The sequence below is a fragment of the Balaenoptera musculus genome, chromosome 12 (genome assembly GCF_009873245.2).
Source record: "Balaenoptera musculus isolate JJ_BM4_2016_0621 chromosome 12, mBalMus1.pri.v3, whole genome shotgun sequence".
NCBI lineage: Eukaryota > Metazoa > Chordata > Mammalia > Artiodactyla > Balaenopteridae > Balaenoptera > Balaenoptera musculus.
Genome location: NC_045796.1, coordinates 16,398,456 through 16,414,441, shown reverse-complemented (window position 1 = coordinate 16,414,441; position 15,986 = coordinate 16,398,456). Strand labels below are relative to the sequence as shown.

Below are 15,986 nucleotides of genomic sequence, written 5' to 3'. Positions count from 1 at the left end.
TGGCTCTCAAACCCAGGTTTCAGGACCTCAAGTCCCCAGCCCTGACCTTTGCACGCAACTGCAGGCAGATTCTGTCATTTCAACACACCTCTCTAAGCGTCCTCCACTCCTTCGCACATTCTTCCATGATCCCCTGCAGCCACCTCGTCAGTCCCACCCTGGAAACCCAACCAAGGGCATCTCTGCTTCCAGGTGGCCCAATGCTGCTGGAGAAAAACATTCCAGCTGACCCAGAACACAGCTCATAATGCACAGCTCCACAACTTAGGTGCTATGAGACCCTCGGGCAGGTTACTTTCTCTCACCAAGCCTTTCAGTACGCTGGGGATTATGAAAGAACCTAGATTTGGGGTGCTGTGAGGACAGAGTGAGTTCACTTGTCTAAGGAGCTTGTTAATAGTGCTTCCCATCAAACAATAAACATCAGCAACAAACAGGGCTGATGGGGTCCGCTATAAACGTGTGCTGTCCCATCCCACCCGGCCCTCCACCATTTCTTCATGCTCTTCTTATTCACCTCAAATGCACCCCTAACAAATTCTCTGCAAGAGCTTCTCTAAACCATTTTCATGCTCCTTTAGCCTTACACTACACATGCTCACAAGATTCAGAAACACAAAAAACACTCAAGAAGGAAAAACTTAGTCTCGGAAGCACAGAGAACTTCAGGAGGTTAAGAATCTGGGCAGGGAAAACACAGGACATTTGGGTAGGGTAACGTTTGCCCTACCTGCAGACCGCTTCTTGGCGCACTGGGCTAAGAAGCACCCTTCCATGTGTCCATACTACTGGAGATCCAAAGAACTGTGAGCAAGGCAGTTCTTTTCCAGAATAAGGACCAAGCCCAGTGGTCATCTGTGTGTACCTCTGAACATCTACAAAACTGAATTCCTAGACGAACTTGCCCCAGGGAAGGGAAGGCCAAAAAAACCAAGTAGAAGAAAAAATGATTCAGAAACTTCTACAGTAAACTAAAGTTTCTTTCCCCCATGGGCACATTCTTTCCTTTTTTAATGTCCTTTTGGTTTCCCCTGGCTTATAAGAAAGCTCTCCTTGGCAATGTTGGCTTCTTCCAGATGTGCAGTGAGAAAAAGGGAAAGGGATTTTGTTTCTTTGGTGCTGGGATCTTTGAGTCCCTGCTTGGGCAGAGGACGGATGTGTGTGTAACACCCATGGGCGGGCTCAGAGATGCTGGTGAGGGTCCAGGTGAAAGTGCCTCCTGCCTCCACTTCAGGGAGAAAACTTTGGGGTCCTTCCCAGTGTCTGCCTCAAGGCTGAGCAGTTGCAGGGTGACCTTTGATGTTTATTCCCCTGGAGGTGGGAAGGGAGGTGGGCCATTGTGGACACAGATTTCCAGACCCTTCTCTTTGGACCTGAAGGTCATGAAGACTCCAGAGGCTACGCCCCTCTAATCTTGCTATGGTTTCACTCTTGTGTTATCATAAAGCAAACAGCAACAGAGTGCAATCAAACACACTGAGCCGACCACAGGCAGGCCCAATCAAGGTTTTATTCCCTCAGGGACCTTAATCTCCAATTGCTACAATTCCCCCCCACCCCCCGTTTGGGTCTTCTCATTCTGAGCATCCCCAGAAAGTAAAACCATCAAATGAAAAGCATCACTTTTAGCTCCTTTTCAAAAGAGAGGTGCCTTAAACTTTGTTTTCAACAAATCAAGTCCCTTCTTTTCCCTCTTTAAAAAAGATAACCATAGTTCATGGGAATCAGTTGGACCCACTTCAAAATAACCTGACACATTTCCCTTCCTATTTTTATCTGATGAAAGCAACTTTAGGTGGAATCATGAATCCTGAGAGCCAAGCTAGGAAATAAGGGTGCGCTATGAGCAATCCGGCAGCTAATTAGATTTTGCTCTTGTAATTACCTGACACAAACCATGCCTTCCTTATAAGAACCTCTGAGATTAAAACAGACTTTTTTCCCCCTGAACTTTTCTCCTCCATTAAATCGAATTTCTGTGAATCTTTTCAGATAAGCATTCCTCCCTAAGCTTAGAAAAATTCCACAAGCAGCCCATCGTGCCCGCTTCTGATCAATCTACTGGGGTTTCTCAGAAACCATCCCTAGGACTGGGAAATCAAAGCCACTCTTCTGGATGCCCGCAACTAAGTTACATTAATTTGGATCCAGGGTGTTTCATTTCTGACTTGACTGAGAAGGGCCCAGCGGCCCTGCCTAGGCGGGTCTCCCAGATGCAGCCACCAACAGGTGCAAGGGCAGCGACAGCAGGGCCCAAGCGGCCCGGCCCCGGCCTCCAGGGGCGTGCTTACCCGGCCGCGGCGAGGCCCGGGCGGTGGCCGGGGCGCCAGCTTCCAGGCCTTCCTGCTCGCCCTCTGGGACGCGGCTGAGGCTGTAGCTGCTGTAGCCGCGGTGCAGTGCGAACTTGCAGACGCTGCGGCCGCGCGCCGTGCAGTTGAAGAGGTAGCAGCCGAGCGCCGCGGCCCGGGGCGCGGGCCGGCGGGGCAGCTCCACCACGGCCACGGAGCAGCGCGGCTCGAGGCAGCAGGCCTCCAGGCACTGCCGCCAGTCCCGCACGGCAGCCGGCGCGCTCAGGAAGCTGGCGCCGGCCGCGATGGAGTCCTTGGTGCGGATGATGGCGTCCGGCATGGCGCTGTAGCCGCCGCCGCCGCCTGGGCAGCCTTCCTGGGGGCCGCCGCCCGCGCGCAGTTCCAGCTCCAGCGCCTCCTGCGGCCGTTCCTGCTGCAGCTGCCGGCGGAACTCCTCCAGCAGCTGCTCCACTCCCGAGAGCTGCGCGTGCAGCTCGGACAGCGGCGCGGAGGGCGACCCCACCGCGCGGCCGCTGGGCAGCCACAAGCACAGCAGCAGCAGCCCGCGCAGCGCCGGGAGCCGTGGCGGCGGCCTGAGCCCGGAGCCCGCGCTCTCCCGGGCGGCGGAGGCCATGGCGGTCGGCGGCGGAGGAAGCGAGCCGAAGCGGGGCCGCAGAGAGCGAGGGAGGCGGGGGAGCTAGGCCCCAGCGCCTCAAAGCCTGGCCTCCCCGGGGCCCAGCTGCGCCCCCGAGGCCGCGGGCGCTCGGTCGCCGGCAGGCGCCGCAGCAGCTGGAGGCATTGCCGGCCCGGCCCGGCCCCGCTCCTCGTCCTTTCCCGGGGCTTCTGGGCGCCCCGGCTACTCTCTGCCCCGAGCCGCCGCGAGCTCCGCGAGGATGAGGCGGCCTGGACGAGGATCACCAGCCGGGGATGAAAAGCGGCCGCGGGGGCGGGGCGCGTCAAGCCCCGCCCAGGCCCGCCCCGCCCGGCCCCCCCTTCGCTCGCAGGGACCCCGCCCACACCCGCCTGTTTTGCAGACCCGGAAAGTATCCTGGTAGTCGGGTGGCGGTCCCTGAGCTGGGCTCTGCGCCCGGGGCCCTCCGCATCTGCGCGGGGCTCGTGTCTAAGCGCGCCAGGCTTTATTAACCAGCCGGACCTACTCAGTTGTCAGCTCCAAGGGATACGGACACCTGGGGAGAAGGGGAGGAGGGGTCTCCACAAATCCGTGTGACCTCAGGGCCGGCTCTAGCGAAGGGACATGCTCAACTGAGGAACCACCAGGCACCATGTTCAGTCCTTCACCTCCGGCGCCCCTGATTGTTTCCATCTTAGGTCCCCAGAATGCACTTGGGTAACAGAAGGCGGGCAGTGCTGTGGGAAAATACACAACTAGTAGTCCCATTCACTCAGTTTTCCACAAACTTAACTAGAAATCTGAACACAGTCGCTTATGGGGACCTGATGAGTTCACTCTACAGCGTGAGCAGAGGCCTTCAGCTGAGGTCTTGTAAGATCTAGAGGAATCGTGTTTTACGTGACTTAATAAGGTATACGAAAACGTCCAATCCAGGGAAGGCTGCACCTGAGAGTTCTAGCTACCCGTGAGCAGCTTCTGCATCTTGTTTATTTCTGGGTCTGCTTCTATTGATTGGTTTTTCTCACGATTATGAATCACATTTCTTTCTTTTTAGCACATCCAGAATTTTTTTTTTTTTTTTTAGAAACTTGAACATTGTGAATTTTACATTTACAAATGTCTGTAATTTGTAGGAGGGTAAGAATAAATAACTGGATTGGAAAATGGCAGTCTCTCCTGTACCTTTTATTTTCACAGATGACGTTTAGGAACCCATTGTTTTCAGGTCCAGAACAGAGTAGGAGGTGAAATTAGAAAGTAAAAATAGAAAAAAAAAATAATCTAGTATTTCTTGCCATTCCACGAAAAGGAGAAATTTTAAAGTTTCTGTGGGTGAAACTTTAAAATTTCTGGGTGGGTATTGCTTTTTTTGCAAAAGCAATAGCTGGAAACACCCTGAATCTACACAAGTGAGAGCTGGTTAAATAAATTTTGGTATAATCATGCTGTGGAATACTTTGCATTGTGTATCTCCCAGATACATCATTAAGTGACACACGGAAGAGGCAGCAATGTATGCACAGTGGAATCCCATTTGTTAAAAATACATACTCTCCTTCCTTTTTTTAAGGGGAAATTGCATTTCTATAACCTATATTAAGTTTGTTTTTCTATTTATGGTGGGAAATACATATGTTTGAAAACCACAAAGGAAGGAAAGACTGATTTGCAGGTACCCCTATTTTAGAAACTATTATACATATGCAAACAGGGATTGCAAAGGAAACAGTGAAAAGAGTTCTGGCAAAGATGGACAGTGTAGTAAGGTAATGGAGAATGTAAAATACAACCGATTGTGTTTAACAACTAAAGAAATTTTAAGTGTTATTTACTTGCTAATTTTTAAAAGATATTAAAAATTTTATCCAATCTAGCTTAGGGATGAGAGAAAAGGTGACCAGAAAAAACATTTCCAGGGGAGGGGTAAATTAGAAGTATGGGATTAACAGATACAAACTACTATATATATATATAAAATAAATAAGCAACAGGAATTTACTCTATAGCACAGGGAACTATATTCAATATCTTGTAATAACCTATAATGGAAAGTAATCTGAAAAACCATATATATAAAAAACTAAATATAAATATATATACATTATGTATAACTATATATACATTATATATATATAATGTATATATAGCTTTTCAGATTATTTTCCATTATAGGTTATTGTATGTTATATAAATATGTATATACTTAACTGAATCACTTTGCTGTACATCTGAAACTAATACAATATTGTAAATCAACTCTACTTCAATTAAAAAAAATATTTCCAGGGCTTCCCTGGTGGTGCAGTGGTTGAGAATCTGCCTGCCAATGCAGGGGACATGGGTTCGAGCCCTGGTCTGGGAAGATCCCACATGCCACGGAGCAACTAGGCCCGTGAGCCACAATTACTGAGCCTGCGCGTCTGGAGCCTGTGCTCCGCAACAAGAGAGGCGGCGATAGTGAGAGGCCCGCGCACCGCGATGAAGAGTGGCCCCCGCTCACCACAACTAGACAAAGCCCTCGCACAGAAAGGAAGACCCAACACAGCCATAAATAAACAAATTAATTAATTAAAAAAAAAAATTTCCAGAGTTCCCTGGTGGCCTAGTGGTTAGTAACCCGTGCTTTCACTGCCGTGGCCCGTGTCCAAACCCTGGTCAGTAACTGAGATCCCACAAGCCACGTGGCACAACCAATAAAAAAAAAAATTCCTATGTCTCTTTTATGTTGAGCTCAGAGTTTCCATTTAAAATGTAAGCTATTACATATACATGCTACTATATATAAAATAGATAAACAACAAGGACCTACTGTACAGCACAGGGAACTCTACTCAATATTTTGTAATAATCTATACGGTATATAGATTGGTATATGGTATATATACATATAATCTATATGGTATATAGATTGGTATATGGTATATATACATATATATATAATACATAACTGAATCACTTATTCAGTGATTCACCTAAAACTAACAAAACATTGTAAATCAACTATACTTCAATAAAATTTTTAATTAAAAAAATAAAATAAAATATAAGCTACTATTAGCACAAAGAAACAGTGCATTGTGTTACCATGTGCATATTTAGTATTTTAAAATATGATATTTATAATAATGTATTTCAAGTCCACCAAGAAGAAAAAGCACCAAGGTGAATAAAGAAAAAAAAATAGTGAAGGAAAGGAAATCAGAATTTCTGTAAAGGGAGAGATTTGGGGTTCTCTAGTCAGAAGAGGGAGTAGAGGGCTTCTCTCTGGGGGTTCATGGAGATTTTAAAAGTAACTGAAGCCTTCCCCAATCAATGAAGAGAACTGATATTTGTTGAGCATCTTCTGGGTACCAAGTGCTTTGCAAATGTGATCTCACTTTTTCCTCACTGCTTAGTGAGAGTGTCCTGCTTCTCTCCCTGAGCGACTGACGAGGAAACTGAGGTTAAGGGAGGCTGCCAACTTACCCAGGTCACAATCAGAAAGGAGTGGTGAGGGGAGGGATGGGCACCTCTGACTGTGGCTCGGTTTTTATTTCAGTAAAATGGTTATTTACTTTGCAGCTCTGGAAGACAGTATGACATGTAATGTGGGTAGGAAGTGAAGTCACTGTTGCGGATGAGTGCGGGTGAGCACCAGCAGAGAGAGTGAAGTTGTGGATGATTCAGGGAGAAATCTCTCTGGACACCCTGGAAGCTCCGGATGGGCCCAGTGGAGCAGCTGTGACAGGTCAAGCCGCAGCCTGACTGCGCCCAGCTCGCCTGGCCGATGGCGCCCTCTGACATTGGCTTGGGGTACGCAGCTCCTCTTGGTCTTAGGGGAGAGAGCAGTGGCTAGAAGCCAAGGCCCTCAGCTATTAGGGGCACAAGTGACTCACACCAGTTGTGTGTTGCTTCCTGTTGGTGTCTCAAAGCTGAGGCAACCTGGGTCAGATCATGACATGGTTGGCCCCTTCCAAGTCTCTCCACATCTCAGACCACACCCCACAGGTCCTTGTAAGGAGCTCAGCTGAGCTGGGAGACATTCCAGCTGATTAAAGCGACAAGCCTAAAATGAAAGAGTTAAGCCTTTGATCATTTACTGTGAGAGCACAGCCAGAGTCTGAACCCAGAGGCAGTGCCAACTCCTCTATTCCATTTTCCCCAATGGAATGGCCTGTGTAGGGTCGCCTCACTGTTCAGAGACCAGAGTGAAAGGCTCCAGCAGCTTTATGGACCCTGAGGTGGAGGCAGGGGAAGGACTCGGAGGAGAGAGACCTGGGTCTGAGTCAGAGGGGGGACAAGGGTCTTCAAGGTTTCTCCGTCCTCTTCATTTAAGGAGGCCTCAGCAGAAGCACCAGAAGAGAACCTTGGCCCAGGGCCTGGGAAAATAAGACCTAGGAAGGAGGGCTCTGGGGCTGGGAGTGTGAATATTCGAAGAGCATGACGGGCATGGGCCCTGAGAGAGACTGCAGTGCCCTGCTGTCACCAGTCCGGGGTGGGGAGGGCAGCTCTCCACATGAGGCTGTAAGGCCGGCCAGAGAGATCACAGAGGTTTTCAGCCCAGAGCCAGACTCTTCACCTCTTCAGGGAGTCACTTCTTTTGTTTTCCCATCACCTCTCTGTTCACTGACTTGTACCATCTTTCTCTTCCATTCCACCAGGAGTTAATTCCAGTCCCTGCCAAAAGTTTTTTTTTTTTTTTTTAATATTATTTACTGGGGCTTCCCTGGTGGCGCAGTGGTTGAGAGTCTGCCTGCCAATGCAGGGGACACGGGTTCGAGCCCTGGTCTGGGAAGATCCCACATGCCGCGGAGCGACTGGGCCCGTGAGCCACAACTGCTGAGCCTGCGCGTCTGGAGCCTGTGCTCCGCAGCAAGAGAGGCCGTGATAGTGAGAGGCCCGCGCACCGCGATGAAGAGTGGCCCCCACTTGCCGCAGCTGGAGAAAGCCCTCGCACAGAAACGAAGACCCAACACAGCCAAAAATAAATAAATAAATAAACAAAATTTAAAAAATATATATATACTATTTATTTATTTATTTATTTGGCTGCGCTGGGTCTTAGTTGCGGCCCATGGGATCTTTGTTGCTGCGTGCGGGCTCTTAGTTGCGGCATGCGGGACCTAGTTCCCTGACCAGGGATCGAACCTGGGCCCCCTGAATTGGCAGAGCGGAGTCTTAACCACTGGACCACCATGGAAGTCCCCGCTGCCAAAAGTTTTGGGAGTTCAGGCAAAGTAGCAGTCACACAATCTCCTCCCCTTTCTCAGGCTCTGAAGACCAGGGAGACCTGTTGGGGAACCCACACCAGGAACAGGGATCTTCCAGCTTTAGGTAAGGTCCCAGGCTCACATTTTCAGTTCCCTGTTGTAGGCACTCTTGAGCTGTCCCCACCCTTCCCTACCCTACCAACCCAGGTCAGCCGTGGACACCACTTCATCATCATCTTAGCGCCACCTCTCTCTGGAGCCAGTCCTGCTGTAAACTGGTTCACTCAGAGCCCTGTAGGAGGGGTCAGGAAAGAGGCTCGCTGCCAGGAATGCAGCACCAGGGATGAGCCAGGAACTGTGGACACCCTTAACATTTTTGTGTGTGTGATAAAATATGCATAACAGAATTTACCGTCTTAGCTATTTTTAAGTATACAGTTCAGTGATATTAAATACATTCACATTGCTGTGCAATCATTACCCCCATCCTTCTCCATAGATCTTATCACTGTAAAACTGTAACTCTGTACCCGTTAAACATTAACTCCCATTTCCCCCTCCCCTTAACCCCTGGAAACAACCTTTCTATTTTCATAAAATCTATTTTATGATTTTGTCTACTCTAAGTATCTCATATAAGTGGAATCACACAGTATTTGTCTTTTTGTGACTGGCTTATTTCACTTAGCAGAATGTCCTCAAGGTTCATCCCTGTTGTAGCATGTCAGAATTTTCTTCTTCTTTTCTTTTTTTTAGAATCTTTTTCTTTTTAGGGCTGAAAAATATTCCATTGTGTCTACGTAACACATTATTCTTATTCATTCATCCATCAGTGGACACTTGGGTTGCTGCCACATTTTACCTATTGTGAATAATGCTGCTATGAACATAGGTGTACAGATATCTCTTTGAGACCCTGCTTTCAATTCTTTTGGGTACATACCTAGAAGTGGAATCGCCAGATCATATGGCAATTCTAGTTTTAATTTTTTGAAGAACTGCCATATTGTTTTCCATAGCAGTTATATCATTTTACAAAAATGCACCAAGTTTCCAATTTCTCCACAAACTCGTTATGTTCTTTGCTATTTTCTCTTTTTTTAATGTAAGCCATCCTAATGGGTGTGAGGGGGAATCTCACTGCAGTTTTGATTTCTATTTCCCTAATGATTAGTGATGTTGAGCAATTTTCATGTGCCTATGGTATATCTTCTTTGGAGAAATGTCTGTTCAAGTCTTTTGCCCATTTTTCAATCAGCTTGTTTGTGTTTTTGTTGTTGAGTTTTAGGAGTTTTCTATATATTCTGGATATTAATCCCTTATCAGATATATGATTCACAAACATTTCCTCCCTTTCAGTGGGTTGCCTTTTTACTATTTTGATTCTGTCTTTCCATGTGCAAAATTTTTAAATTTCATGAAGTTCAGTTTATCTATTTTCTTCTTTTGTTGCCTGCGTCTTTGGTGTCATGTCCAAGAAATCATAGCCAAATCGAATGTCGTGAAGCTTTTGTCCTATGTTTTCTTCTCAGATTTTATAGTTTTAGGTCTTATATTTAAGTCTTTTGTCCATTCTGAATGAATTTTTGTGTACTGTGTTAGGTAACGGTCCAATACAACTGGGCACACAGAGCTCTCTTTTATTTCAGGTGCTGATCCTCCCTTTGACGGGAAGGCCTATGAGACACAGTGGAGAGGCTCCTCCCAAAGGTACAGGAAGGTGGTTGGACACGTTTCCTTTCCGCTTAACTCCTGCAGTAAGAGCTCATCAACAGCCGTGGAAAGCAAGGGGTTCTTTACCTTCTTGGTAAACCCACCTCTGAGTAGAAGATAATATATTAGATCAGCAGCCAGACTGTCATCAAGGGTCAGTTTTTTCCACCAAGGGTTGGTCTAACATTTCCACCTTCTCCTGGTCCAGGGAAGAAACATCAGATGATGGAACGGCTGTTAGAACATCAGGTAAATTGTTGAACTAAACCACTCTATCATCAGAGGATGGGGGAACCCTGGGTACCATCTCAGCAAGACAACACCCCCGCCCAGCCTTTTGAGATCTTAGACCCTGCCCGCCCCCTCCCCCCACAGGAGTGGATGCCTGGTTCCCCCTCCCCTCACTGCACTGTCCTGCTGCCCATACCAGCCTCTTCTACCCCAACAGCCGAGTAATCCCCAGCCCTACTGGGAAGTGCGGGGGCCCAAGACTGAGAAAGTGCAGCATTTCTAGGTAGAGATGGGTCAGTGGGCAGGCGCTTGGGTGAGACCCGTGGCTCACCTCTCCCAAGTCCTTACCAGAACATGACAGGCCCAGGAGCCAGAGGCCAGCCTGAATCTCACCTGCTGTGGGCCCTGATTTCTTCGTAAGTTTCATGACGACGAAGCCAATTAGGACGAAGCAGGTGAAAATCAATGGGATGATCCATTCAATTAATTGGATGGATGCAGACTGGTCATTATCTGGGGCATTTAATGATGGTTCTAAAACAAACAATAAAGCAAAAGCCGTGTGAAACCTAAGAATACACCTTCCTCAGCAGCTACTGTCCCCAGACAGCACATGTCCCCCCCCACAAAGTTACTGACCCATTATGTGAAACCACTGGGGTAGGAAGATGAACAGGGGTTGTGCCCTGTCCTCACGGAGCTCACATTACTGCTGAGGGAGACAGCACGTGTCCATCTGATTATCATGCAGGTGGCCCTGTTTACTGTGGGGAGTCCTTTTTGAGGAGGACACATCTGGGGGTGCTGAATTCTGTCTGGGGAGGGGTGAGGGCTTCATTAAGTGACATCTGAGCTGGTTAAAGGATCACTACAACAGGAAGGAGAGAAGGCCTGGAAGCACAATACGTATATAGATCTGGGGACCATCTAGCAGTGCCGGGGGACTGGGTCATTGGTTAACGGGGAAGGGGGCTCCTTCCTGTGCTGAGGGAGGTGGGCTAGGAGAGGAGGATGCTGGGAAATCCTATGCTATGCCCGTCACTGATTCTCCAGACAGGAAGTCCACCAAGAGATCAATCACTCCATCCATCCATCATATTTTCAATCGCACACACATATGTGCTCACATCCACACAGGGAAGGCACTAGACCTTTGAAGAGAGCTACCATCTCCTCCACAGCCTGCTCAGTTACCCATGGGCTCTGGTTCCAGCATGTTCTCCCAGTGTGCTAGGAATTCTCTAAACCAGTGACTGCAGTCTCCTGTTGAGATCTTCCTAGAACACTCTGCCACTTCCTGGTTCTCCCACTCCTCCTTGACCCCTGTGGCTCAGGATTGACGACTGTCCGGTTCACGTTCATCGCGTCAAGGAGGGCTGTGTGTCTGTTGATGCTGAAGTCCAAGGATGCACCAGTGCATCGCTCTGCTTCGCGCTGACAACACAGCTTGACCTGCAGGGTGCGCGGATCTGTGTCCCCACACAAAGAAGCATCCTGGACTGTCCACAGCCCGTCCTCCCCCCGTAGCTCAAGTGTGTCTCTGCATATCTAGAGGCCTGTGCGCTTCTGTCCGTGACTTGCCCTCTCCTGCCCATCAGGACCACCAGGTCTCTCAGGGTGGACCGTGTTCCGTTCTTTCACACGAAGCTCCTTCCCTGCACGTGCTCTGCTCCTTCCCCTCTCGTGCTGACTGTCTCCAGCTACCCAACCCCTTCCCGTACTTATCCCTGGTCTCCCTTTTGTCCAGTGTGATGACAGGCAGGACCATCCTGAGCTCTCGCCCCACTTCTCCCAGCATTTGGCTCAATTCTGTCTATGCTTTGGTGGCATTTACCTCCTCCCCCAGGAGACCCAAAGGTTCGACCTTGCTTCTGTCACTGTCATACTGGAGGAAAGGCTTTGTGTCCACTGAGCCCTGGACTTCACACCAGGGCTGCCCAGGTCTGGACTGAGATCCGACAGTGAGGTCGAGGCAGAGAGAGTGAGCATCCACGAGAGAAAAACACAGGTGTGTCCCCGGGGACTCCCCATGAGGGGCCTGGCTGCAGAGGGAGGGGCCTCCATCCCAGACCCCCTCCATCTGCTGCGTCCTTAGTCCTGCCTCACCTTTAACTGTCTGAGGTTTAATTAAACACTTTGATGCCACCACGGACCCCTTGGGTGCACATAGGAGGATTTATCTGACAAATCTTTTTAGCGTCATGTACCAACTGTTGAGGTACCAAAAATACAAGACAGTGTCTGTACTCCAGGGACTTAAAATCTATCTGAACAGACAGGACTTTCAAAAAAAGGGAAAAAAGACACCATAGGATGACACATGCCACATTCATGATGGGTCCCGGGTCATCAGGAAAGGCTTCCCGGAGTAGGAGGTGGGACTTGGCAGGAGAGGGAGAGCTGCCACACGAGCACAGGTCAGGCACCCTGCCTTAGGCTGGGGTCCCCACACCTCCGGGGCAGCCAGTCCAGCTAAACCACACCCTCACCATCCTAAGAGCACTGTGGACAGGTGCCTACCACTGTGGAGCCCTTTCCATTCCTGCCCGCCTCCCATCCTGCCCCTCCCCAGCCAGGTCTCCAGATCCCAGGACACTCACTGCCCAGAGTCTTCCTGGGTTCTATCAGCAGCAGTATCAGCAAAAGAAGACCTGTAGTGTGAGCCAGAGGCATTCCTCCCGGCAGTTTTAGGAGAGTAACCCGCAAAAGGTAGCCTGGCGTGTATCTGACCTCCACCCCTGAGCACCGCCCAAAGTCTTTAGTCCAAGACTGAGGAAGCCCTATTGAAAAACAATGCAAAGAACAACTACACCAAGGGAGCATTTTGCAAGTATTCGAAATGTAATTCTTCATTTTTTTTTTTAAGTGATGATATTAAAAAAAAAAAAAATTCACTTTAGGACTTCCCTGGTGGCGCAGTGGTTAAGAATCCGCCTGCCAATCCAGGGAACACGGGTTCGAGCCCTGGTCCGGGAAGATCCCACATGCCACAGAGCAACTAAGCCCCAGCGCCACAACTACTGAAGCCCGTGCGCCTAGAGCCCGTGCTCCGCAACAAGAGAAGCCACCACAATGAGAAGCCCGCGAACCTCAACGAAGAGTAGCCCCTGCTCGCCACAACTAGAGAAAGCCCGTGCGCAGCAACGAAGACCCAACGCAGCCAAAACTAAATAAATAAATAAATAAATAAATAATTCACTTTAAATGACCTACCCCCCTTCACCCCCCCCAAAAACCCTGTTTTGCGGCGTGAGCAAAACTGCTGGGGGTTATGATCTCCTCTTCCCTCATTCCACCAACCACTTCCTCCTCTAACCTTCCAACGAACTTCCTCTCCCCTTCTCCCCGCTGCCTCTTTTGCCTCCCTTTCCCATCTCTCCCTTCCTCGTCCCACATTTTCTCCCACCTCCAGTCTCCATCCTAACCTCTCCAACTTTCTCTTTAACGATTAAGATTCACTGTCACCAAGTGCACGCCAGTGTTAATCAAGCTAGCTGCAGGCAGAGCGCACCTGGTCTATCACCGAAGGCGGGTGCGCAATAGAGTCCAACCGTCCTGTTGGAGCCGAGACTCGAGAAAAGCTGGGACGTTATCACTAGCTTCTGTTCTTTGCACGTTGCAAACTCCTCCAAGGCCACTGGAGGAGCAAGCTCAGAGCAAGGGTGTAGGAATTCCATTCCTTTCCTATCAACCAGCAGCCCCCAGCCTCTCCTGCCTGGCAGTTCCCCTCGTCCTCCGCAGCTCTCCCCTCACCCCACCCTCTTCGCCCCGGCCATCCCCCGCGCGGTTGGCTAAACACAGCGGTCTCAGGGGTGGTGGCTTGGGGATGGCGGGATAGGACTGAACCCTTGGGGGACCCGCCGTGGGGTCCACTCGCCGCGCACTCCTTCCCTTCTCACCCGTCTCCGGGGCCGAGCGCCTGCGATCGGTGGGGCGCGGTCCTCGCCTGCCCGGTCCACCCAACGCTGCTTTCCCAGCTTGAGGCTGTCGCTGTTTGCAAGCACAAGAGAAGTTCCGAAAACTCTCTCCTCGGGGTTTTCAGTTTGAATCCCTCAGTCTTCTCTCGAATGTCTGTCTCCCCGACGTCCCGCCGCCCCGGCTCGGCCAGAGCTCGGCCGGCTGCGTCCCGAGCGGCGTCGGGGGGAGCGGGACCCGCCGCGGCTACAAAGAGGAGCCCGGGCCGAGGTCCCGCGCTCCGGGGAGGCTCGCGGGGCCGGGAACAAACAGCCTCTGGGCGACGTGGGAGGACCCGGGCCGCGGAGCCGGGTGAGCGAGGTCTCTGCGCCGAGAAGGGACGGGGACGCGGGGCGACCACGAGCTTCCTTCCTCTTGCCAACCTGGGCGGGATTTGGGGACCCGGGACTGGAGACCGAGAGCTACTTCTTGCCAATTACTCTCCACGAGCAGCTCAGGGAGAACAGGTTACAACTTCACTGCGCGTTTCCCACGGAGGCCAGCTGACTTCCGGGTCGGCTCCGCCCTATTTCCCAGAACTCCGGCCCCGCCCCCCACGCTTCCTAATCAGACGTTCCTCCCCACCCACCTGGCAGCGGCCACAGGGCAGTCGTTCTTGGGTGGCATTCATTGTAAGTCCAGCTAAATAAATAGATACAATAAATAAATAAAAGTGCATGGCACCGGACAAATAATTTATTCTTCCGACTGCCCCTCCCCGCTTTCGGTTCCATGAATCTCACCGCCCTTCTAGGTCGGCTGTGATCAAGGCCAGGACAAGTCAGAGGGGTCAGGGCACCACCCACTCTCTCTAGCAACATTCCCTCCCTGCTCGTCATCCACAGTGGTCCCCACATTCATCTTGAACCTCCAGGGTCCCAGGCGCACGGGTCTTCCCCAGCACACGCGCACCCCTCACTTCGCACTGACGCTGTGTATTGGTTTGATGCAAGAATGAAGTAAGATGTGACAGAGTGTCGTCTTACCGGCTGTGGTTCATCAGCACTTTTTAGCTCATCTGCCGTGGGGCTCCGCTGGTGACTTGTCATGAGAACAGGTGGAGAAGCCACCGTGGCAAAGGGACAGTTCGACTGTAAATACTGAGAATTTGCGAGGAGTATCCCAGAGTTCCAGTCTGGGCAAAAGCTACCCTTTGGTGATCTAGCTTTTCCTTAAATTGTCTGTTTCCATGAGAAATCTAGCAGAATCAGTGGTTCTGCTTTCACTCTTCCTCCGTGTTTTGTAATGTTTTGATATTTGTATATATTGTGAAATGAAAACCATAACCGTTTAGGTAACAACCATCACCACACGTAGTTAAAATTTTTTTCTTTTGATGAAAACTTATGAGATCTACTCTCTTAGCACTTTTCAAATATATTGATACAATCCAGTTGTCCCTCGGTATCCACTGGGGATTGGTTCCAGGACCCACCTGGGATACCAAAATCCTCTGGTGCTCAGGTCCCATAGGCAGTCCTCCGTATCCGCGATTCCTCATTGGAGGATTCAACCAACCCCGGACTCAACCAATGGCAGATGGAGTAGTACTGTATTTATTGAAAACAATCCGAGTTAAAGTGGTCCCACAAAGTTCAAACCTGTGTTGTTCAGGGGTCAACTGTACAGTCTGATTAACTATACTCACCATGCTGTACATTACATCCACAGGACTTATTTATTTTATAGCTGGAAGTTTGTACTTTTTACTGTCTTCACCCCTTTCTCCCATCCTCCCCAATCCCCACCACTGACAATCACCACCACTATGTTCTATCTATGAGTTTTTTTTTTTAAATTCTTTTTTGGTTCCACAATCACGATAATACGATATTTGTCTTTCTCTTTCTGGTTTCTTTCGCTTGACCTAATGCCCTCAAGGTCCTTCCATATTGTCACAAATGACAATATTTCCTTCTCTGTTATGGAGGAATCCTATTCTGTTATGTGAATATATATATCACTTTCGTTCACCAT

The 15,986-nt window shown here is 49.6% G+C and overlaps 2 protein-coding genes across 8 annotated transcripts in view; both read right to left on the bottom strand.

The window, feature by feature from the left end:
• The window catches only part of LRP11 (LDL receptor related protein 11), a 60,987-nt gene extending 56,979 nt beyond the window's left edge, over window positions 1–4,008 (bottom strand). For 2 of the 7 annotated variants that reach the window (XR_005022204.1, XM_036871961.1), the window contains exon 1: window positions 2,292–4,003. Coding sequence is in view for 6 of the 7 variants with exons in the window: in XM_036871961.1 (XP_036727856.1) it covers window positions 2,292–2,922 (631 nt within the window). In the remaining variant the exon portion in view is untranslated. Of the gene's footprint in view, window positions 1–2,291 lie in introns of all 7 variants that reach the window. The other 5 variants (XM_036871963.1, XM_036871962.1, XM_036871959.1 and 2 more) reach the window with 4 other exon arrangements.
• A 5,727-nt stretch (window positions 4,009–9,735) lies between these two features.
• LOC118905453 (retinoic acid early transcript 1E-like) lies at window positions 9,736–11,823 on the bottom strand. The gene is given in 5 exon segments (XM_036872121.1): window positions 9,736–10,058; window positions 10,449–10,589; window positions 11,250–11,384; window positions 11,387–11,595; window positions 11,777–11,823. Coding segments are annotated over 5 exon segments (618 nt in total). The 3' UTR covers window positions 9,736–9,972.
• Window positions 11,824–15,986: the final 4,163 nt, after the last annotated feature.